Source organism: Lepus europaeus, chromosome 12 (assembly GCF_033115175.1).
Source record: "Lepus europaeus isolate LE1 chromosome 12, mLepTim1.pri, whole genome shotgun sequence".
Lineage (NCBI taxonomy): Eukaryota > Metazoa > Chordata > Mammalia > Lagomorpha > Leporidae > Lepus > Lepus europaeus.
This window is the reverse complement of record NC_084838.1, coordinates 33,550,349-33,576,108: the sequence shown is the minus strand read 5'-3', so window position 1 is coordinate 33,576,108 and position 25,760 is coordinate 33,550,349. Positions and strand designations below refer to the sequence as shown.

Sequence of the window (25,760 nt, the reverse complement as noted above, 5' to 3'; positions counted from 1 at the left end):
ATTTAAAAAAAAAAAAAAAACCTGAAAGGACTTGGACAATGTTCACAGTAGCATTATTCAAAATAGCCAAGATGTGGAAAGAATACAAACGCCCACTGACGAAGAAATGAATAAACAAAATGTGGTATATATAATGGAATATTATTTAGCACTAAAAGAAATGATCTAGCGAGCCATTAACACGGAAGAACTTTAAATGCATACTACTGGGTAAAAGAAACCAGTATGTAATCCCAACTATATGGCATTCTGGGAAAAGCTACATTAACAATGTGTAATTCCAACTATATTACATTCTGATGACAGTAAAAAGAACAGTGGTTACCAGAAGTTAGGGGAGAAGGTAGGGAAATCAGGAAAAGCACAGAATTTTTAGAGCAGTGAAACTATCCTGTATGACACTATGGAAAACTCTAATGTATTAAGCATTTTGGGTGATAACGATATATTAGTATAAACTCATGGGCTTTAACAAATCTACTACTTTTGGTGCACGGTGTTGCTGGTCAAAGAGACTATGTGGTAGGAAGGAGGGAGTTTATGGAACTCTCTTCTTTTTTTTGAAGATTTATCTATTTGAGAGGTAGAGTTACAGACAGTGAGAGGGAAAGACAGAGAGAAAGGTCCTCCTTCCGTTGGTTCACTCCCCAAATGGCCGTAACAGCAGGTCTCCTTCATGGGTGCAGGGGCCCAAGGACTTGGGCCATCTTCTACTGCTTTCCCAGGCCATAGCAGAGAGCTGGATTGGAGGAGCAGCAGCCAGGACTAGAACCAGCGCCCATAGGGGATACTGGCGTGAAAGGCGGAGGATTAACCTACTGTGCCACGGCACCAGCCCCTGAGAACTCTACTTTCTGTTTAATCCTGCTGTGAACCTAAAATTGCTTCAGAAAATAGTTAAGTTTTTAAAAAAGAATGATATTCTGGGGCTGGCATTGAGGCACAGCAGGTAAACCCACCACCTGCAATGCCAGCATCCCATACGGGGGCCTGTTCAATTCCTGGCTGCTCCACTTCCAATCCAGCTCCCTAAGAAAGACCTGGGAAAACAGTGGAAGATGGCCCAAGTGCTTGGGCCCTGGCCCTCTGTAGGAAACCTTGAAGAAGCTCCTGGCTCCTGGTTTCAGCTCAGTCCAATCCAGGCTGTTGTGACCATCTGAGAAGTGAAACAGCAGATGGGTAACCTCTCTCTGTCATTCTGCTTTTCAAATAAATAATGAAATTATGATTTATGCTACAACATGGATGAATCCTGAGAACACTACGTCAAACTAGAAAGGACAAATACTATATGATTCCACTTACAAGAAGACTCCAGAAGCCGGCGCTGTGGCTTAACAGGCTAATCCTCTGCCTTGTGGCACCGGCACTCCAGGTTCTAGTCCCGGTTGGAGCACCGGATTCTATCCCGGTTGCCCCTCTTCCAGGCCAGCTCTCTGCTGTGGCCTGGGAGTGCAGTGGAGGATGGCCCAAGTCCTTGGGCCCTGCACCCGCATGGGAGACCAGGAGGAGAAACACCTGGCTCCTGGCTTCGGATCAGCGAGATGCGCCAGCCGCAGCAGCCATTGGAGGGTGAACCAACGGCAAAAAGGAAGACCTTTCTCTCTTTCTCTCTCTCTCTCTATCCACTCTGCCTGTCAAAAAAAAAAAAAAAAAAAAAAGACTCCAGAAAAGGTAAATTTCAGACAAACAGTAGCGACCAAAAGCTGGGGGAGAAGAGTATGAGAGTTTACTGTTTACTGAGTACAGAACTTTAATTTGGGATAACAAGAACATTTAAAAACGGATGGTGGTAAAAGTTGCACAACATGTCCAATCCAGCTCTCTGCTATGGCCTAGGAAGGCAGCAGAAGATGGCCCAAGTCCTTGGGCCCCTGCATCCACATGGGAAGACCTAGAGGAAGCTCCTGGCTTCAGATTGGCGCAGCTTCAGCAGTTTTGGTCAATTGGGGAGTAAACCTGCGGAAGAAAGGCCTCTCTGTGTCTCTTATCTGTGTAACTGATTTTCAAATAAATAAATCTTTAAAAAAATCTAATCAGTAAATGTCTCCTTTGTTAGATTATACTCCATGAAAACTGATACCATATTTCCTTTACCACTAAATGCGCGACACCTAGTACAAAGTACCTTGAACATATTGTATCCAATAAATCTGAGAAGTACATATTTATTTATATTTTGTGGTCTACTAATTGCTATCTAATATGATTTTAATGAAAATTATATGAGGTATCCCTTACCAGAAAAAATGCAGACATATACAAAGATTCTACATCATTATTTCAAGAAATCAAGGACTTGGAAAATTATCAGTGGATCCCAGGCTAACAGGAAAATTGTTATCTGAGGGAAAAATTTCTAACATCTTGCTCAAGAAAGCATCTGTTCGACTCTGTCCCCTCCAACTCCATAAAATCCCTCAATTAATATCCCTAAAACAGTCCTAAGCCAACCAAAGTCTTCAATGCCAAAGGATCAAGGCTGAACTCCAGAGACAAATTATTTCTAGCATCAAATATAGTGAAAGCAGAACTTAATGTGACTCAGGTGAATGTTTCTACTGCCTGGAGCTTTCTTATAAAATATCTCCACCTGTTAGTCCCCTGTATTTTTCTGTCTGCTACAATCATACTCATGTTAAAATCTAGTTCAAATACTATTCTTCAGTATATCTTTGTTTATCCTAATAAGACATCTGTTTCTCCCAATGAATTTAATTATATTTAATTATACAGTTCAACGATATCTGTATATTGCCTTGTGTTACGTAAGTAAATTCACATCTCCTGCCAGTTACTGAGCTATCATTTCTCAACTTCAAATCCACCCTCTACTTTCTACCCTGTGATGCTGGAGCTGAGACTCTGTAAGCCACACTTTTTCCTCTGTAGCTAACTCGTTAGGCTCTGCCAGTAAGAGGTAGTAGAAGGGTCCGTACTGTGGCATAGCAGGTAAAGCCACTGCCTGCAGTGCTGGCATCCCATATGTGCACCAGTCCGAGTCCCGGCTGCTCCACTCTGATCCAGCTCTCGGCTATGGCCTGGAAAAGTGGTGGAAGATGGCCCAAATCCTTGGGCCAAGCACTCACGTAGGAGACCCGGAAGAATCTCCTGGCTTCAGATCACTGCAGCTCCGGCCATTGCAGCTATCTGGGGAGTGAACCAGCGAATGGAAGACCTTTCTTTACCTCTCTGCTATAACTCTACCTTTCAAATAAATATGTAAATCTTAAAAAAAAAAAAAGAGGTAGTAGAAAAGGCTAGAGGCCGGCACCATGGCTTAACAGGCTAATCCTCCACCTTGCGGCACCGGCACACCCGGTTCTAGTCCCGGTTGGGGCGCCGGATTCTATCCCGGTTGCCCCTCTTCCAGGCCAGCTCTCTGCTATGGCCTGGGAAGGCAGTGGAGGATGGCCCAAATCCTTGGGCCCTGCACCCGCGTGGGAGACCAGGAGAAGCACCTGGCTCCTGGCTTCGGATCAGCGAGATGCGCCGGCCGCAGTGGCCATTGGAGGGTGAACCAACGGCAAAAAGGAAGACCTTTCTCTCTGTCTCTCACTACCCACTCTGCCTGAAAAAAAAAAAAAAAAAAAAAAAAAAAGAAAAGGCTAGACAGAGCTTCCGAATAATTAAATACATGGAAGTTCCTGGAGGAAGCTGCATATGGAGAAGGCATGGAAACTGTGTCCCTGTGTCCCTTCTCCAATACCTCATCCTGTGCATTTCTTCATCTGTATCCTCTGTAATATCCTTCATAATAAACTAGTAAATGTGAAATGTGGAATCCATTAAGATTGCATTTTCCATTAAGAAATGTACAAGAATGATTAGCTAAAAATCAGGTGAAAAATGGTATAATGACACAGAGAAACAGAACCTCCTATTTTTGACATGACACACCTGCTCACCAACAATATTAAGCAGCACCTCATCAAAGAAGATAAAAGCTGTTTTTCATAAATGAGTGAATGACCCTTACTGCACTGGTAAGTGCTTGCTGGCCTTCCTGTAACTAACCCATGACTCATGTGCTGGAGAATTCTTTTTGCTCCTCTTCTGGATGAGCAATATGATTCAGTCTCCATGAGAGTGCTAATATAATAGCTTCCTGACTTGGACCTGGAAGTAGAACATCTGAACCAAGACTGACAAGGTTCTATGGTAGGCAGTGGCAACATTCACCAAGGAACTCAAATGAAACATTGTCCTTCCTCTCCTGTAAACCAATTGGCTTTTCTTCCACTGACATCAGGTTTTCCATAGTCTGTACTTCCATACACTACAAATCACTTTTATTTTACAAAACGGTGGGTGGTCTTTTTTTTTTTTTTTTTTTTTTTGTATATATGCAGGATTCTGCCTTAAAAAGGCGGCTTCTGGCCAGCGCCATGGCTCACTTGGCTAATCCTCCGCCTGCGGCACCGGCACCCCGGGTTCTAGTCCCAGTTGGGACGCTGGGTACTGGTCCTGGTTGCTCCTCTTCCAGTCCAGCTCTCTGCTGTGGCCCGCAAGAGCAGCAGAGGATTGCCTAGGTGTTTGGGTCCCTGCGGCCACATGGGAGACTGGGAGGAGGCACCCAGCTCCTGGCTTTGGATCGGCGAAGCGCCGGCCATTAGGGGAGTGAACCAACAGAAGGAAGATCTTTGTCTCACTGTCTATAACTCTGTCTCTCTAACTCTGCCTGTCAAAAAATAAGAAAAAAAAAAAAAAAAAGAAAAAAAGGCTTCTTCTTTCCATCTTAAAAAGTTTTATTGCCAAAAAGGGATAAACAAATAAACAGAAGTTTTACTGCCATATCGGCATTTCATTTGCCTGCTGTCACTCTCGCTACTACTTACTTTGTGTTTCTGTACACTTTGACTTTCTGAGTTCCTCCAGTCTGCTCCCAGGCAGTTTTTGGATTACCTCAGCTTGAACCTTCCCACAGGTACATGTACATCAAGGATTCGGCCTACAGTTTTTTTTTTTTTTTTTTTTTTTTAAGATTTATTTATTTTGAAACTGAGTTACAGAGAGAGAGAGAGAGAATCTTCCACCTGCTGGTTCACTCCCCAGCTGGCCACAATCACAATGGCCGGAGCTGCACCAATCCAAAGCTAGGAGCCAGGAGCTTCCTCCAGGTCCTTCCACGTGGGTACAGGGGCCCAAGGACTTGGGCCATCTTCTACTGCTTTCCCAGGCCATAGCAGAGAGCTGGATCAAAGTGGAGCAGCCGGGATCTGAACCAGCACCCATATGGATGCCGGCCCTGCTGGCGGCTGCTTTACCCACTACGCCACAGCATCTGCCCGCGACCTACAGTTCTGATATAAGACTAAGGCCTTTAATTCACCAAAGGTAAATATTTGAATATTTAGAACACTTCATACACAGGCCTCAGCAGACTGCTTAAATATAAAATACCTATTGGGTTTTGCTTCGCCATTGTTAGAATTTTAAACTACTGAATCATAAAATTATTTCACAAAGTCAGTTTAGAATGGCTGCATTCCAATTACACTGCATAGTTTGAGTTATACATAAATTGCCACTTTTTATGGCAACCACTACCTACATCTTAGCATTTCTGCAAAATTCAGTTAATTGTACACCTAGTATACCTCACTTGCTTCAGTCATTATTACCTCGCATCACAAAAGGAAAGAGAAAAGATGTATGTGACTGGTTTTCTGATCAATGTCATTCATGTTATTCTTTGTCTATGCATCTCCTTTGTGGAATTTTTTTTTTAATTGTTTTTATCATTTCCATTTTTTAAATAAAACATTTTATATATTTAAATGGCACAGCAACAAAGAGACAGGGAAAGATAGAAATCCTCCGTGCAGAGGTTCACTCCCCAAATGGATGCAACAGCCAGGATGAGCCAGGGCCTCTATCCTGGTCTCCCGCATGGGCGGCAGGGGTGCAAGTACTGCCTTCTACTGCCTTGTTACATACATTAGAAGGAAGCTGGATCAGAAGCAGAGCAACCAGGATACAAACAGGCACTCTAATACAGGATGCTAGTATCCCAAACAGCAGCTTAAGTTGTATACTACAACGTGAGCCCCATGACAAGTACTAATCTTTAGTTTTTTCCTTTTCTTTTTTTTTTTTTTTTAATTTTTGACAGGCAGAGTGGACAGTAGAGGGAGACAGAGAGAAAGGTCTTCCTTTTTGCCGTTGGTTCACCCTCCAATGGCCGCCGGCACACCACGCCGATCCGATGGCAGGAGCCAGGTGCTTCTCCTGGTCTCCCATGGGGTGCAGGGCCCAAGAACTTGGGCCATCCTCCACTGCACTCCCTGGCCACAGCAGAGAGCTGGCCTGGAAGAGGGGCAACCGGGACAGGATCGGTGCCCTGACCGGGACTAGAACCTGGTTTGCCGGCGCTGCAAGGCGGAGGATTAGCCTGTTAAGCCACGGCACCAGCCTTCCTTTTCTGTCTATAAGTAAATTAATGGCTGCTCTGAAATGTCATTTATCTACTCATCACACTTTCTTCATAGAAAACAACCAAATGTCAGTCCTAACAGATGCTGTATCTAAATTGGTAGCAAGTAATGACTATGATTCATGATCAAGAATTTTATAAGAACAAAAAAAAGCACATTAAGACTCTCAATGTTTGCTTTCTAAAGTTTATTATTTCTTTAGCACTGTTATACATACACTATCATCTACATAAGGCAAATACTATACAATGAACAAATTCAATGTAAAAATTTTTTATTACCATAGTTCACAATGGGGTTTTCAAGTGTTTCAGAATTTTTGGCTAATATTAAACCCAAAAACTAGGAGGTGAATTTTAAGGAATTTTCTAATATGTCTATCATTTATCTGAAAGTACTTGGGAGGAAAAAAAGAGAAAGAGAGAGAGAAAAAGAGAAAGTGAGAGAGAGAGAGAAAGAAACAGACAGACAGACTAGAAATCTATGTTAGGAAGACTGGACACTCTATTTGCTTCCTGGTCCTCTTTCTGCTTCCTACTGCTGCTAGTATCAACTGGCAGGTCTTTTCAGGCCACTAGCAGTTTATCCTAGTAGGCACTGCTGATTCCAGTTTCCAGCATTTAAGACGAAGAATCAGCATCTCCATGCCCCTAAGAAATACCAGCACCAGCCAACCAGTAACATACTGCATTGTTGTGGACCCCAGTCTCACAGGGGCCCTCCTCTGAGGTCCAGACAAGAGCACCAGCAGAGCAATACCCCTTTTCAAAAAAGTTTTGCCTCCCTTCCTCCAAGCTTGTTCCCTTCTCTTTGTTGCTTCCTGTGGTTGCTACCTCCCTAACACCTTACTGATCCCTTGTAGCTATTTTAGTTTTTAAGTACTTAGTTCACAATTCTTCATTTTAAATTATTTTAAGATTTATTTTATATTAAAATCTATTTAAAAAACACTGATGTGCCAGGGCCGGTGTTGTGGCACAGTAGGTTAATCCTCCGCCTATGGTGCTGTCATCCCATATGGGCACCAGCTCTAGGCCCGGCTGCTCCTCTTCCAATCCAGCTCTCTGCTGTGGCCTGGTAAAGTAGGAGGATGGCTCAAGCACCTGGGCCCCTGCACCGATGTGGAAAACCCAGAGGAAGCTCCTGGTTCCTGGCTTCAGATGGGCCCAGCTTCAGCTCTTATGGCCATTTGGGGAATGAGGCAGCGGATGGAAGACCTTTTCCTCTGTCTCTCCCTCTGACTGTAACTCTACCTCTCAAACAAATAAATAAAAAACACTGATGTGGCTTCTGTCCCAACTGGACCCTAACATATTCATTTGTAAGTTAGAATGAACGGGGGCAGGTGCAGTGGTATAGTAGGTTAAGACTCTCCCTGTGGCGCCAGCATCCCATCTGAGTGGCAGTTTGAGTCCCAAGTGTTCTTCCAATCCAGCTCCCTACTAATGACCTGGGAAAGCAGAAGATGGCCCAAGTGCTTGGGCCCCTGCACCTCCATGAGAGACCCAGGGGAAGCTCCTGGCTCCTGGCTTTGGATTGGCCCAGCTGTGGCCATTGCAGGCATTTGGGGAGTGAACCAGCAGATGGAAGACCTCTCTCTGTCTATAATTCTTTCTCTCAAATAAATAAGTCTTTAAAAAAATTAAAAAGCTAGTTAGAAGAGCCAGAATACCTTCAGATACTTGATTGTATCTATCACAATACTTTGTTCATAGGTAAGCTGAAACTCGTCATCCTACAACAGCCTTATCACTACTGAGCACACCCTTTGAATCCTCTCAAAGCCCTCAACGATTCTCTATCCAGTTGGTTCCCTTTGATATATTTAAGAATCTTTGGGGCCGGTGCCACAGCTCACTTGGCTAATCCTTCGCCTGCAGCGCCAGCACACCAGGTTCTAGTCCCAGTCGGATTCTGTCCCGGTCACTCCTCTTCCTGTCCAGCTCTCTGCTGTGGCCTGGGAGTGCAGTGGAGGATGGCCCAAGTCCTTGGGCCCTGCACCCGCATGGGAGACCAGGAGAAGTACCTGGCTCCTGGCTTCGGATCAGCGCAGTGCGCCGGCCGCAGCGGCCACTGGAGAGTGAACCAACGGCAAAGGAAGACCTTTCTCTCTGTCTCTCTCACTGTCCACTCTGCCTGTCCAAAAAAAAAAAAAAATCTTTGGGCAGACTTTAAGATCCTTTTCAAATATTTGTGATGTTGTAGATATCCAAATGGTCCTTGGCAGATAAAAGGTTCCCCACTCCTGATAATTTATTCTCACATTTATCTGCTCTCACTTGAAGCAGACATTTTAAAAAGCCAGAAATAATTTAACTCCATCTTGTAATCCAACACCCTTTCTGATTATTCTCCAACTATTCCTTTTTTTTCCAGTACATTAGTACTAGGTTCATTACCGGTTTCCTCAAGCGTAAACAAGAGCAGAATCAAGTGATCTTGAAGATACTCATTCACTAGTCAGCACTGTGGTGTAGTGGGTTAAGCTGCCTCCTGTAGTGATAGCTTTCCAATCCAGCTCCCTGTTAATGTGCAGAGGAAAGCAGTGGAAGATGATCCAAGGACTCGGGCCCCTGGACACACATGGGCTATGTTCCCAAAGGAAGCTCCTGGCTTCTGGTTTTGGCCTGGCCATTGCAGTCATTTAGGGAGCGAACCAGCAGATGGAAAGCATCCCTCTCCCCATCCTCCCTAACTCTTTCAAATAAATACACAAATCTTAAAAAAAAAAGATACCCCTTCACTAAGAGATTCAGTAATTACATAATCCCTCACCCAAATAAACCATCCACCTCAGCAACTTTTCATAAACTATATTTATGTGATTTGAGGCATTTATCTAACACAAAACATTCACTTTGGGGACCAAAAAAAGTAAAAAAGAAAGCAAACAAACAAAACCTGTTAGTCCTAAGGCTTAAAGATGATTTTTTCAAAATCGGCCAAACTACTGTTTTTATTTTCATAAAATTAGTTAGAAAATACTTCATAGTGTCAAGTGTTACAGATTAAGGCTAATTATTTTCTCATTACTGTAAGTTAAGCAACTTTCTGAGTCTATACAGTAGAATAGAATCACAATACCTTTTATTTGTTTCTTTCCTTCTGTTCTTGGTTATTTCTTTTAAGGCATACGGAAAATGACTCATAAAATGGTGTTTGAAATCAATAAGATAATTCTTTCGAAGCCATGATTCCTATTAAAATAAAATTATAAACTCTGTAAGAATGATGTAAAATAACAAATAAAACTTTAAACAAAAAATGTCAACTTGTCAATATTCAAGCATAAATGTCCCCTTACACTGCATCTTGTGCCCTGACATGATATATAAGTAAGGTTTATCATCAAAATGAACAGTAAGGGCATCTAATTTGCATTCACAGATCCTACTGGTGCTTGATAATTGCTTTCACTTTGCATTTTACCTGTTGTTTGACAGACAACAGGAGAATTTGGATCACTAATACAATGTTCATAAATACACAGGAAAATCTACTTGGTGTCTTAGTTATACTATAACTCTAATCCTCAGTAATTCCATTATCTTCTATTAAAGGCACTTGACAGGTTAACAAAGCAATGCATTTCCCTTAAATGCTTAAGCATACATTCTCTCATACTTGAAACACTAATTCCAGATCATAACACTCTTATTTCCTCCCTTCCAGGATAAGCAACCAACTCATTTGCCTAACACTGCAGGGTTTCTTGGGAAGTAAATGGGACTTAAGGTACTTTATAAAACTGGTCACACTACAGCTCAATTGTTGTTGCTCCTGAGTATCCCTTACTAGGTTCTTTCTTCTTCCTGACCTCTAAATTTTAAGGTTTAGCCAGATCAAGTCTTTAGATTGTTTCTACCTGAACTCCAGATTCTATATGCAAATATACACTTGACATCTTAAGACTTCTAACTGGTATCTTAAACTTAATATGAATAAAACCAAATTATCCTTACTGTCAACCACCCTGTCACTGGGATCCTTACACAGTCATAGCCCTTAACTCCTTTCTCCTTCACTACACATAACAGCCATACTGCTAGATTTTTAGATTCAGCTACTTCTCACTTCAACCAGTAGCTCCCATTATCTTTTGCCTAGAGAACTGCCAACAGTCTACTAACAGATCTCCCTGCTTCTCCATTTATCCTTCAAGTCAACTCTCCACACAGCACCCAGAGTATCTCTTAAGTGCGTCAAGGGGCTGACATTGTGACATAGTGGGTAAAGCCACTGCCTGCAATACCAGCATCCTATATGGGAGCTGGTTTCAGTCCTGGCTGCTCCACTTCTGATCCAGCTCCCTGCTAATGTGCCTGGGAAAACAAAAGAAGATAGCCCATGTCCTTGGGCCCCTGCACCCGTGTGGGAGATCTGGATGAAGTTCCTGGCTGCTGGCTTCTGCCTGGCCCAGCCCTGGCCATTATAGCCATTTGGAGAGTCAACCAAGTGGATGAAAGATCTTTCTGTCTCTTCTTCTCTATCCTTTCAAATAAATAAATCTTTTTTTAAAAATGCTTCAAAATGACACAGCAAAGGGAAGAGGGTATATTTGTAGGGCAAGACTAGTCATCCATGAGATGGCTGCTAGAGCTGGATGAAGAGCACGTAGTTCATTGGTGTCCTATTTTTTTTTTAAGTTCAACATATTAAAGTAAAATCAACACAGCACAGATCATGCTATTTCTCTATTTAAAGACGCTCCAGGCCGGGGTGGAAAGGTGGTGCACCAAGTCAAGCCACCTCTGACAACACCTGCACTGTATCAGAGTGCCAGTTCGAGTCCCAGCTGCTCCACTTCCAATCCAGCTCCCTGCTAATGCACCTAGGAAAGCAGAAGACAGCCCAAGTGCTTGGACCTCTGCCATCCACACTGGAGACCCTGATAAAGTTCCAGGCTCCTGGTTTTGTAGCCTTACCATTGAAACCATTTGGGGAATAAACCAACAGATGGAAGAGCACGCTCTTCCTCTGCAACTCTGCTTTTCAAAAAATACTATCTTTAAAATAATAAAGGGCTAAAGTCCAAATTCCTGACCTTTTCATTATACTTGTGTTAAAATTCACATTCCCTATCAGAGACCACAAAGTCCCAAATGATTGGCTAGTGTCACTTTTTCTCCCTCATCTACTTTTCTCCAGCACCTCACTTACACTGCCCTTCCTACCATTCCTCAAATATGCCAAGCTTATTCACAGCTCACTGCATTTGTACTTGCTATCTCCTATGCCCAGAATGTTCTTCCTACAGATCTTCTCAAGACTTGTTGCTTAACTTCATTCAGAGAACATTTTCTGACCACTTCTGGTTTCCTATCACTGGCACATGCTTTCTTTATATCCTGCTTTATGTTCATTTTCCTTCATGGTACTGACACGATGTGTTTGTTCACTGTCATCAACCCGACCAGAAGCAAGCAAGGATCATGAGGGCAACCATCTTAGCAGTAAAGTCTATCTCTGGATTCCCCAGAACCTAGAACAGCATTATAATATTCAAAAGACATTTCTGCAATGATGAAAATGTTCTGTTTCTGTGCTGTCCAATAATCGCTATCCACGTATAGCTAGCTACTGAGCACTTGAAATGTGACTAGAAGCAGGTGTTCAGCATAATGGTTAAGACACAACTGGGATGCTCACATCCCGTATCAGAGCATTGGGGTTCAAGTCCCAGCTCTGCCCACAATTCTAGCTTTCTGCTTAATAAGCACCCCAGGGGGCAGTAAGTGATGGCTCAAAGTAGTTGGGTCTCTGCTACCCACAAGGTCCAGACCAAGTTCCTCGCTCCCAACTTTGGCCTGGGCCAGCAAAGGCTGTTGCAGGCATTTGGAGAGTGAACCAGTGAATGAGAGGATCTCTCTTTCAAATGAAATATTTTTAAGTATGTAAGTGAAAATTTTAAAAAATAAAGTGTAGCTAAAGTATGGCAGGGGATTTTTTTTTTTCTTTCAAGATTTTATTTATGGGGCCAGTGCCATGGCTCACTTGGTTAATCCTCCGCCTGCAGTGCTGGCATCCCATATGGGCACCGGATTGTAGTCCTGGTTGCTCTTCTTCCAGTCCAGCTCTCTGCTGTGGCCCAGGAGGGCAGTGGAGGATGGCCCAAGTGTTTGGGCCCCTGTACCCGCACGGGAGACCAGGAAGAAGCACCTGGCTTCTGGCTTTGGATCGGCATAGCGCCAGCCATAGTGGCCATTTAGGGAGTGAACCAATGGAAGGAAAACCTTTCTCTCTGTCTCTCTCTCTCTCACTGTCTATAACTCTACCTGTCAAATAAAAAAATAATAAAAATAAAGATTTTATTTACTTAAAAGGCAGAGTGACAGAGAAAGACAGGCTGAGACACAGAAAGAGAAAATTGAGTCTTAAATCTTAACTAAGTAGTCATATTTACAGACACCCATAGACCTTTGAATAAATGCCTCCAAAAGCGCTGGTAGCAAATTCTAATCCTCAAAGGTAAACAGCAATAGTACATACAGAGGTAAAGTACCAAGTTAAGTCAAGCATTAAAACACAACATGTTTTACAGCGTATATGTATAGTTATAGTAGTGACCCTAATGCTATTAATACAGGACCCTAAAAGCCATTTAATAAATTGTTGTTTTATCATTTTTAAAACTAGTTATATATTAAAGACATAGACAAGATATCAGAAATAAGCATCCTCAGTAAGGACCCGACTCAACCATCAGAAAAAAGTAAGGACTCAACCACTGGAAAAAAGATTTGATGTACTTTGAGATTGCTTTTCAAAGCAAGAATCAAACTTTCAAATTATTAAGACATTTTCCAAAATATCTACTTCAATACAGATGAAATTTCTCCACTGTGCCACAAATACAACAAACTAAATATAGTAAATCTACCAACACAAAAATAAGCAATGTTCCTAAGCCTATACCTAATTCAGGTGCCAATTTATCAATAAAAACACCTATCAATTTTCAGAAGAGAATTCAGCCTGTGGTGTATAATTTGAGTTTAATGCCAATAAATGCCATTTCATCTTTTCTAAAGATTAAGCTGTTAGATAGCTCACCAACTATCTTAACTACTAGTCTACAAAAAAAAAAAAAAAAAAAGGTAAAGGAGAGAAGGGTACTAATAATGGTATGGAAAAAAATAAAGCACCCTTTAATGTCATTTAGTGTATATTTTTAACTTTGTATCACATATCTTTATACTACGAAGAAGTTCTTATCAAGTTATTATAATACAGCACAACAAATCTAACTGGGCAACAGAGAATTCTACCTGTACATGCTTCTAAATATTATTCCTATCTTAATCAGTTATTTTAGTTTTATACAGTATCTCAATTTCATATCCTAGTTTTCAGCAATCCATTCAGTTTTTCACACTTAGTATCAAATGTTAAGAAACTACTAATAAATGTAGCCAAGTCATAATACAGATTAGCCCCAAAGCACATGATTTTAAATATTCAATGAAGTTAGAACAGTACTTAGATCTTTTGTCACTGTTATCTTAATGATGGTAAATGACCCAAAACTAATAGAATTAATGAGTCTGCTTATTTTGTATTTTGCTCCTATTACTCTATCTAAATACAAATACAACTACAAAAACAATAAAAGTTTACTGGTGGAGCTGGAATTATAGCATAGCAGGCTACGCTGCCACCTGTGATGCTAGTATCCCATATGGGCTCTGTTTAAGTCTTGACCTCTCCAATGATTCAGCTCCCTGCTAATGTGCCTGGAAAAGTAGAAGATGGCTCAAGTATTGCAGCCCTGCCACCCATTAGAAGACCTGGATGGAGTTCCAGGCTCCTAGCTTCAGCCTCATCCAACCCTGACCATCATAGCCACTTGGGGATTGAAACAGCAGATGGGAGATCTCTCTGTGTCTCTCTTCCTCTGTCTCTCTACCTTTCAAATAATACAAATCTTAAGAAGAAAAAAAAAAGTCTATTGGCATTCACATGTAACCAAACACCATAGCTTCAAATATTTTCTCAGCTCTCTAAAAATGATGAAAATTTGTTGGGGCTATAGTTGTGGCATAGCAGGCAAAGCCTCTGTCTGCAATGCTGGCATCCCATATGAGTGCTGGTTTGTGTGCTGTGCAGCAAAGAATTGCCCAAATGTTTCAGCACTTGTCACCCATGAGAAACCCAGATAAAGTTCCCGGCTTCAGCCCGGCTTAACTCTAGCGGTTGAGGCCATTTGGGGAGTAAACCAGCAAATGGAAGATCAATCAATCAATCAATCGATCTCTTTCAAATAAACAAATAAATATCACTACATTTATTCTCCCTTAGCCGTGCATATGAAATTACAGATGCTCCTTGAGTTACGTCCCAGTAACTCCTTATAAGTGAAAAATATCATAAACTCAAAATGCGTATGATACAGTCAACCTACCAAACAGGCTCAGAACAGTTACATTAGCCTACAGTTGGGCAAAATCAAAGACTATTTTAAAATATTGAATATCTCATGCAATTTATTTAATACTGTACTTAACATGAAAAACAGAATGGTTGGGTATGCTTTCACACCATCCAAAAGTAGAAAAATTCCAAGTTATAAACCACAGTAACTCAGAGACTGTAGATCTTCTGAAGGCTGCAGATAACACATACTTTTCTTTTTTTTTTTCTTTTCTTTTCTTTTTTTTTTTTTTTTGGACAGGCAGAGTGGATAGTGAGAGATAGAGACAGAAAGGTCTTCCTTTTGCCGTTGGTTCACCCTCTAATGGCCGTTGCGGCCGGCGCATCTCGCTGATCCGAAGCCAGGAGCCAGGTGCTTCTCCTGGTCTCCCATGCAGGTGCAGGGCCCAAGCACTTGGGCCATCCTCCACTGCCTTCCCGGGCCATAGCAGAGAGCTGGCCTGGAAGAGGGGCAACCGGGATAGAATCCGGCGCCCCAACCGGGACTAGAACCTGAAGTGCCGGCGCCGCAAGGTGGAGGATTAGCCTGTTAAGCCACGGCGCCGGCCATAACACATACTTCTCTAAGAGGCTGTGTGCATTATTATTATTATTATTACTTATCAATTGCCATATGGGAAACAACCTTGCTTTCTCAAAAATCACACATATATACTTAAACATGATCAATTTCTGCCAACATGTGTGATGAATTGTAAGACAGAAAAGGCTCATGACTATTATTAAGAAAATGCAACCCTATTTGAAAAAGCAATTTAAAAAAACATGTCCGGGGCCAGTGCTGTGGTATGGTGGGTTAAGCTGCTGCCTGCAACACTGGTGTCCTATATGGGTGCCAGTCCGATTCCTGTTTCTCCATTTCTGATTAAGCTCTCTACTAATGTACCTGTGAAAGCAGCAGAAGATGGCCCAAGTGCTTGGGCCCCTGCCACCCACATGGGAGACCCAGAAGCTCCTGGCTCCCAGCTTCAGTCTGGCCCAACCCCACCTGTTGCAGCCATTTGAAGAATAAACCAGCAGATGAAAGATATTCCTCTTTGTCTCTCTCCTATTCTTTCAAATAAATAAATAAATGTTTTAAAAAATTTATTTAGTACCAACTGAATCTCACAGAATAAAAATAAAGCTTCATCTCTATTTGCACAGCTAAAGTATAGTTAACACCACATACTACATTGACCATGAGGTTTTCAGTTTGGCCTATTTCTGCTAAACCTAGCCATGTTGGAAGAAACTACCTAAAAAGCAACTTTTTAAATCCTGTAACAGACTGTCAAAAACTGGAAATGTTCTCATATAATCTGCCATAAACAATACATTGTAACATTACTATGAATTATAGAAACAGGCATACTGAGTTTCATTTTACTTAAAATACTTTAAATATATTCAAAAATAATAACTTCATAAAACAGTTGAATTTGCAGTTCTATGGAAAAGAATCAAACAGCTGAACCTTAGGTACTGGGGTGGGCATCTGGTGTAGCCATTAGGACACTGCTGGAGACACTTGTATGCCATATCAAAGTGCCTGGGTTTGAGTACCAGATACACTTCCAATTCCAGCTTCCAGCTAATGCACATCCTGGGAAGCTGCAGGTGAGGGCTCAGTAGTTGAGTTCCTGATGTCTACTGGAAACCTGAACTGAGTCCTAAGCTCCTGATTTTGGCCTGGCCCAGCCCCAGCTGTTGTGGGCATTTGGAGAATGAACCAACAGATGACTGATCGATCTCTCTCTGCCTTTCAAGTACATAAAGATAAGGAAATAAATTAAAAGAAAAAAAAAGGATTTTTTTGGAAAATGCATTAACAATTAGTAATAAACTGATTTTTTTATCTTTCCATTTATGATAAAAAGCATCACCAAGAAAACAAAGAACCCATCCATTCTCACCAATTTATGCGTTTCATCATGTTCTTTAGACAGTTTCCACAAAAGGGAAATAATATTAAGGACTTGCTGCATAACTTGTAGAGGTTCTCGTTCTATACCACTTCCAACAGAAGCAGCTGGCTGTGGAGGCACAGCTTCAATCCAGCATTCAATTAGTAATGGAATTATTATTTCAATAAATCCTTTCAGGTTTTCAGTAGATGATAAGCCTTCATCCACACCACCTAATCCTCCAACCAGATACCTAATAAGAAAAAGATGAAAAAAATTACTGATTAAAAATATTATCCTTTAATTTAAATCTTAAACAGAAAATATCAGAAAAATGAGGTACCATGAACTGAAAATTACATTGAATAAGACTAGCAAGAAAAATGAAATTTTAAGATGACAAAGCCAACAGATTATCAAGTTTTACTTCTCATTAGGCTTTGCTAGAAATGAATAAATTAATACACTTTCAAATGTCTCCTCCCATCAGTAAACCAAATCAAACCATGAGTCACTGTATGAAAACTAAGAAAGACAACCGCATGTCTTCCCATCATTAGCCATCAATGGTCAGCAGTAATAATTCAATATAGGAAACTGAGTGTGGACATAACTGAAATCCTTCTTACCGTAGCCTGAACTGTGAACTGACATTTGGCTGTGAACCCCCATTTTCATAAACCTGGATGTGTTGCTGGTCGTTGGCATGTTCCTTCCAGTTGATAAAAATGGAGTTGCTAGTGCCATGGGGATTTTCTTTTTGTTCCTGAAGTCCTTCACTTTCTCTCAACCTACTGGATCCATCTGCCAAGGCCTGAAGGAATTTACTGAGTCTCACTAAGACTTTTAGCCTCCATTGCTGAGAAGTGAGTCTCCGATTTGGATTTACAGAAAGTATCCAGGACTGGGATCTGTCTCTATTTACCAGTCCTTTGGACAGCTGCTGATGAGAGATAAGTTCTACAAAATTCTTAAGCAATATACTGCTACGGCCAGTAATTAAAGTTGGGTACTGTTCCAGCAGGATGTCCAAAACTTTTAATGAGTCCTCCTGAATTCCTTCAGTAATGTGAGTCATGGCACTAGAGAGATGGGCACTTACCAAAGGAAAAAATGGAGAAATTTGTTCAGCTCGTATTTTGGGGGCCAGGAATTGAAGAAGTTGAACTGCTGCTAATCGTACATTAGCATCTTTATCTGTAAACACAGCAGTCACTTCACTTAATATATTTGAAAGGTGTGCATCAATTATAAATGGGTACTGAGACAAAAGGTCTTTAAGTCCAAGAAGAGCACTTTGTTTAACCCCAGCATTGTAGTGATGCATCTGTGACAGCAAATCCTACAAATAAAAATACAGGCTTTTAGTACATACATACACATATGCATTCATTTTCCAATAAACACACTAATTAAAACTATGCTAATAAATGGACAATCCTTGTGGAAACTGCTTCAAGAAATATTTTACAAATAGTACCCAGCTTTCATTAAGATCAGAAGCAATTCTATAGTTAAAATAATTTTTAGACTAATAAAAACATAATTTTCAGTTAAAATTTTCTCTTTTTCACTTTAACCTGAACGTAGGCTGATGAACACTATGATTTAAAGTGATAGCAAGGGCCGGTGGTGTGGTGTAGTGGGCTAAGCCTCCACCTACAGTGCTGGCATCCCATATGGGTACTGGTTCCTATCCCGGTTGCTCCTCTTCTGATTCAGCTCTCTACTATGACCTGCGAAAACAGAATAAGACGGCCCAAGTCCTTGGGCCACTGTACCCACGTGGGAGACCAAGAAGAAGCCCCTGGCTCTTGGCTTCAGATCGGCTTATTTGGGGAGTAAACCAATGGATGGAAGACCTCTCTTTCTCTCTCTCTCCCTCTCTCTGTCTGTAACTCTACATCTCAAATAAATAAATAAACCTTAAAAAAATAAAGTGATAGCAGCCAACACTAGTTACTGATGGCCTACTATATCCCAAACATTACGGTAGGTGCATTTATGTAATCTTAATTTAATAAGCCTTTTCTGCCTTTTTTTAGATGTTGTTTCATGGGGTGTGAGTTTTATACAGAACACACTTTTGAGTCTCATTTGTAAAATAATTTATATGACCTTCAGGAAAAACTTTGGTACTACTTAACCTTCAGAGTTTAAAACACATAATTAAAAAATGAATATCCTCACACAAGTGTTCCAAAAGCATTATTCATTCTTAAGGGTCAAAGAATAGAAATAATTACTTAACAGTAACCAATTAAAACTGATATAATCACAGTGGAATACTATTCAACAATACAAAGAATTGAAGTATGGTTATGATACATGCTTTACCACTGATGAACTTCAAAAACATTACACTAAATGAAAGACCAATAACAAAGATCACGTATTACATGATGCTATTTATATGCTTGTTCAGAAGAGGCAAATATAGAGAGAGAAAGTAGATTAGTGATCAGGAGAAAAGAATAGGGAATGCAGAGTTTCTAACATTAACTTAAGGTAGCATGATTCTATAACTACACTAAAACCACTGAATTTACACTTTAAATGAATATACTTTATTATTTGTAAATTATATCTCAATAAAGCTCTTAAAATTTTAAGCAAAACTGCTCAGATGCCAACTGATGTAAAAAGTTTACAGGGAGGCCAGTGCTGTGGCATGTCAGTTGAAGCTGTCACCTGCAATGCTGGCATCCCATATGGGCGCCGGTTCAGTTCTTGGCTGCTCCATTTCTGATCTAGCTCTCTGTTGAGGCCTGGTAGAGGATAGCCAAAGTCTCTCTGTTGTGGCAGTAGAGGACAGCCCAAGTCCTTCGGCCCCTGCACCCGCGTGGGAGACCCAGAAAAAGCTCCTGGCTCCTGGCTTCAGATCAGCCCATTTCCGGCCGTTGCAGCCATTTGAGGAGTGAACCAACAAACTGAGGACTTTTTCTCTCTCTCCTCCTCTCTGCCTCTGTCTCTCTGTAACTCTCTGCTTTTCAAATAAATAAATCTTTGGAAAAAAAAAGAAGTTTGCAGGTTGAGTATCCCAATCCTTTTTGAATACCAGCATTTCACAAATAGAAAATTCCACAGCTGACCTCATCTGAAGTATCAGTCAAAACATAAGTACACCAAAAATACTGTATAAGGTTACCTTCAAGCTATCATGTAACAAGGTGTATATGAAACACAATCTCTAGTTAAGACTTTGATCTCATTCCCAAGACATCTCATTATATATATGCCAATTTTCCAAAATCAGAAATCCAAACCAGAATGCTGGCCCTAAGCATTTCAGACAGGGAATACTCAATGTGTACTATAGCTAGTATTTGCTATTTGGATTCATCAATTAAGCAGAGTAGGGAGCAATTATTATAGGTTCAGTTTAGCACATTTTTCTGGAAGAGGCAGGAAAGATGCAGTTTCAAGATCAGAAGTGAGTAACAAATGAACTCCATACATCATCCATCAGTAAACTCCAGGGCCCTAGGCAAACCATTTACTCCAAGATTTAAAACAACTTTTCATAAAAGCATAGCATCCTACATGACTTCAGAGAATTTTTTTTAAAGATTTATTTATTTATTTGAACGGTATAATGAGCGCCTAAGAGCACAGGTGCACATACTTCCATCCACTGATTCACTCTCCAAAATGGCCTCAACAGCAAGGGCTGCACAGGCAAAGCCAAGCACAAGGAACACTCCATCCAGGTCTCCCACTTAAGTGGCAGGAGCCTAAGACTTGAGTCATCATGCACTGCTTTCCCAAACACTTAAGACCAGGGAGCTGGACTGGAAGCAGAGCAGCTAGGAATTGAACCCGCTGTGCCATAATGCCAGCCCCCACAGAAAATCTCATTTCATTAAAACAAGATTTATGATTTACCTTTATGTTAAGTTTCCTATTGTTTGTTGGAAGTGTTCCATCCTCTTTGAGTTGCTCGGGCAGATGTATAGTTTTCGTTTTGAAGTTTGTAACAGTAGCGTTTTCTAACTTGGGTTTCTTTTTACCAACTTTGAGTTTTACTTTTTGAAAATCATCTTGGCGTTTCCTTTTTTTGGTCATTCTTGAGTGCTAGAATGAAAAGAACTAATTTTAAAACAATAAAGACAAGGACAAATGATAAAAAAAATAAGCTATGAGGCCCATACTGAGCTATTTTCCAACATTTACTTCAAACATAACCAAGAATTAAGGCCAACCATGATTACGCCAAAGAATCAAAATATAACATAGAAAATAATGACAGCAAGTACAAAAACATTATTCAGTCAGGGAAAAAGGGGGCAATAGGCAAATGTCTTGCCAAAGGTTTTTCACGGTTTTTTGTACCATTGGAACCTCTGTCAAGCAATGTAATGAATGAAAACATTTTGAAAAAAAATTTTCCCCTCTGAGTATAGTAAAGCAGCAAAGACTTGCTAGATATATCTTGTATCTGCTGGACCTAAAAGGCACAGAGGAAACTTTAGCCACAAAGTCTGAAAACCAATACTATTATTTAATGCAGCCTATAAAGCTTAGGTAAAGTTTCATAAGCCTATCCTGAGAGCTGGAGAAATGGTTAAGCTCTAGATATGCAGCAAGAAGAGAAAGATCAGAAAAAGGATAAACCTGGGAAAGGCAAAGTGAAGATACAGAATTATGAACACCCAACAAAGTTCAGAAAATATAAGCAGAAAATTGCATTTCATGAACCCCAAAGAAAAATAAAAAAGCAGTGTAAAAGGAAATATGTAACCAAAGGACAAGGAACAAATTCTAGCTAGGCTACTGTTATAATAAGTAAGCATAACCACATCTTCCACCACCTCTTCTTTGACACATTCTTTCAACTTACATTCATATCTTCCTACTTACAAGCAAAATTTTTTATCTATGCCTCCTACAGATTTCCAGTCCAGTACTTAAAATAAAAATCTTTCATTTCTACCTTAGACTATTTAATAGCTTCCCAATGGTATTCTTGACCTGTCTCTAGTATTTACTCTCTAGTCCATCAGCCACACTCATTAGAGCATTCTTTTTTTTTTTTTTTTTAAAGGTTTATTTATTTGAAAGGCAGAGTTACAGAGAGAGAAGGAGAGGCAGAGAGAAAGATCTTCCATCCACTGGACACTCCCCAATTGGCCACAACGGCCAGAGCTGTGCTGATTCAAAGCCAGGAGCATCTTCCGGGTCTTCCACATGGATGCAGGGGCCCCAAGGACTTGGGCCAAAATCCACTGCCTTCCCAGGCCATAGCAGAGCGCTGGATCAGAAGAGGAGCAGCCGGGACTTGAACCAGCACCCATATGAGATGCCCGCACAGCAGGCCGCGGCTTTACCCACTGCGCCACAGCACCAGCCCCTAGAGCATTCTTTATAAACATAGATCCAGAGGTGGGTGTTTCGTCTAACAGGACATCTGTGTCTCACATTGGAGTCCTGTGTTCGATATCTGCCTCTGGCTCCTGATTCCAGCCTTCTTAAGCAGACCCTAGGATGACAGCAATGATGGCTCAACTAGTTGATTCCATATCATCTGGGGAGCAAACCGGCAAATGAAAGCTCTTAAGTTTAAATACATAATACATACATACACACACAGATCTGACCAAGGTTTACGAGCTTTTTCTACCATTCTTACTCCTCATAAATAGTCCTTTCTATCTGATCCATCCATCCTCTCCAGCTTCATCTTCCCATAATCTAGCCTCCACCTAAAAAACAACTTCTACCACCAGGAACCACTTCAACCTTTTAAAACTTTTCTACACCCCCAAAAAGCAATGAATTCTGCTTCCGCTATATACCCACTTGAATAGGTAAGTATCCCCTGGACCAAAGAGAACTATTCCTGGTACATTTCACCCCAAGCCTAGATGTTAAAGTTATACTGCTACATTTGGGGGTATAAAAAATTTGAGTAAAATGTTTACATAATAAAATGGCTGGTACAAGACAGCACAGCTCCAATTCCAGCCTCTAGGTTTAAAGAATCCAGAAGCCAATCAACTACAATGTTAAATTCAAATTAACTTGATTGCCAGGTTTTATAACAATAGATCCCCAGCTAGGATTTGGCTGTATTTTTAAAAGAAAATTCTAGCAGACTCATTAGGTTCTTATCCAGATTCTGCCACTTTCTGTTTTTAACCATGATACCCCACTCTATACCCATCTTTTTAGGGATGTTTAATATCTACATCATATAGTTATAAAATGGGTTAGAAAAAGAGTAAATGAGCTCATACATGTAAAACACTCAGAACTGTACCTACACACTGTTAGGTCTGTATGCTATAAGCACAAAGTATGTGGTCAAGTCTCAGGATCAGTACGTACCAGGTACAGTGTTAGATGCATTACATGTACTACATTCAATCCTGACAAAACTAAGTGAGGAAGGTGGTCATTGTAGTGATGCAGTTCAGAAAGGTCTGTAAGTCACTCCTTCAAGGAGTTCTAAAGAAATTAATACACAACACTGAGCTCTGCAAAACCAGCTTTATGTTATATTCATACATAGTCCAGGGAAAACAGGAAGACAGCAAGGCAAAATGGTCTTATTTCACTTCTCCCAATCCCAGCATTCTACCCAATTCTCTAGTTACCCCAGTGCAAAAAAAATTACAAAGGGTAAGAAAACAAGACCTAAAAACAAAGTCCTGATGCTCATGTGGCTTTTTTAATACAAAAATAGTACTCATTAATCAGGCAATTACATTCTGTGAGCTTTTTCCACAATTTTATTACCAACTGGCACCAGAGATAAAGTAAATAAAAGAAAATATTTAGAAAAAATAACCTCTTGCATAGCCCCCCAATACTCTGGGGATGAGACCTTTAACATACAGTCTACTGCCAAGTTTCCCATCATTGTTTAGGAAAATTAGGAAAGCAGATTGCCCTTCAGTGACTTTTATTTTAAAACTAACATTATTTTTATGGTACACAGAGAACATTTTTATGCTAGTAACTCGGGAAGTTCTACAAGCAATTTCTGTTACCTTCACTTCAAGAGTCTCACAGCACGACCAAATATCTCTACTAAGCCGCTTTTGAGTAGAAGTTAGGGGGCTTAACTTTTCTCTTAGGTCAGTGAACCCAAATAGTCCTATAGCTTAATTTCACATACTCCTTCCACAGGCTTTTTCTACTAAATTCAACAAAAGTTAGACCCCCGTGTTCTAGGATTTCAGCTGAACCGAACTCCAACTACTCTGCCCGCCACTTTATTACCCTCATTTCCAACTACGTCCCTCCCCCCAAAAAATCGAGAACAAGCACGCGGCATTGGGCCTCTGGTAATTTCTTCTACATGCACGCGTTCCTCCCAACTCCCCTGAGGGGCCAAGGAGGGACGCCAGACTTCCCGGAAAGCCAATGCCCCAAGCAGGGGCGACCCCAGGGATCTCGCTGGGGTCCGGAGGTCCCGCTCTGCCCCGTGCGGATCGCTTAACCTTGCAAGCCTGCGGGGCGAGGGGGCCAATCAGCGGAGGCTGCCCATCCCCACCCCGTTTTCGGCGCTGCATCCCAGAAGTGAAGACCCCACGAGACTCAGGACACCGTCTCTCCTTCCACTACAGCGGACGACGGGCGAAGCGCGGCCGGCCACACGACCCAGTCTCAAACTCTCGGAGACCCGAAACCGCGCGAACCGGCCCAGTCACTTGAAACGCTTCAAACGCCCACGAGGCGCCCCGCCTCCGCACCGCTCGGCTCCGCAACCAGGTCCCGCCGCCGAGCGGTGCCGCGACCAAGAGCCCGGTGCCGCACACCCTCCGGAGCGGGCCTGCCCGCCTGGGCCGCGCACCGGCACGCCACGGCCCCGCGCGCTGTCCCGCGCTCCGGGAGGGCCCGGCCCGACGGGACGCAGAGGCTCACCTGAGGGCCCGGCCGGAACCAGAGCCGGAGGGAGGAGGCCGAGGGGAAGAGCGCGCAAGCAAAAGCCCACCGGGCGACGGCGTGCGCTGGCGGCCTCAGACTCTCGCTCCCGCAGCGTGTTTTCAAATCGCTAGACCTCACGCGGCCGTGTCTCCTTCCGCCGCCCGGAAATCAGGGCCCCTCCCCCGCCGCGCCGCGCTCACGTGACCGCGGCTCGCAGCCGCGCGCAGCCGGGGAGGCGGGGGCGGGAGCGGCAGGCCCCGCCCCTGAGAGGAGGGGGCCGCGCCGGAAGCCCCAAGCGCGCGGGCTAGGACAAAGAGTGGCCCTGGAGTCCTGGCTGCAACTTCCCGGGCCTGTGTCTCTGAGGCTGTGGCCCCGCTTAAGGCTAGTTGAGAAAATGCCTTTTTGCCGCCCCTTAAACCGTTCAGAGAGCCCCATTCAAAGACAAGTACGGATGAGTTGGACTGAGTTGATAAGGGAAAAGTTTAAGACCGGAAAGAGGCTAGAATTCCTGAGGACGTTCACCTGGACCACGATGGAGCGGATAAGAATTAGTCAAGGGCGCGAAACCCAAATGCATGCCGTAGCGTGATCCTGGTGAGTCTTCACTTGGGATGTTGCTGCTATTTCAGTTTCTAAGCATGGAATTCCTGCTACTGAAATTAAGTGGGCCCAGGTAAATTAAGGGAGGAATGAAATGCCTAGAGACAACACGTGAAAGCAAGAAAAATGTGCCTTCGAAAGATATCCTTGCCAAAGGGTAGCATGGTATCATGGGAGAAAGAGCCACAGTGATGCAGTTCAGATCTCAATTCAAATTTGATTACAGCTTAGCAAGTTTAAGATTTAGTAAAGCCTTATACCTTATATTGGCCTCCGTGTAATGGGCAGAGCGTGAAATCAGTGTCTAAATCTGAGAGACCCACGTATTGGAACTAAGACCATTCCTACCCATCATCAGATATAAAGAGGCAGTTCCAGAAATCCATTCCTCCCTTGCTGGCAGCACAGCCACAGCAACATGATATGCCTTGCATCCACTATAACCATTCACATTTGAGAATCATTGCTATCATACAGCATTTAAAGCCAGGAGACGATCAGAAGCAGAAATGTCTATTGCCAGCCAGACATGTGA

At 42.0% G+C, this 25,760-nt stretch overlaps 1 protein-coding gene across 3 annotated transcripts in view; it reads right to left on the bottom strand.

Annotated features, from left to right (window-relative positions):
* TEX10 (testis expressed 10) overlaps positions 1–24,797 on the bottom strand; it is a 64,497-nt gene extending 39,700 nt beyond the window's left edge. For 2 of the 3 annotated variants that reach the window (XM_062207877.1, XM_062207879.1), the window contains exons 1-5: positions 24,623–24,797; positions 20,639–20,827; positions 17,383–18,095; positions 16,763–17,006; positions 9,522–9,634 (exon numbers count right to left, since the gene is read on the bottom strand). In XM_062207877.1, the coding sequence (XP_062063861.1) occupies positions 9,522–9,634; positions 16,763–17,006; positions 17,383–18,095; positions 20,639–20,818 (1,250 nt within the window). In that variant the 5' untranslated portion in view covers positions 20,819–20,827; positions 24,623–24,797. Of the gene's footprint in view, positions 1–9,521; positions 9,635–16,762; positions 17,007–17,382; positions 18,096–20,638; positions 20,828–22,171; positions 22,263–24,622 lie in introns of those variants that run through there. The other variant, XM_062207878.1, reaches the window with a different exon arrangement.
* Positions 24,798–25,760: the final 963 nt, after the last annotated feature.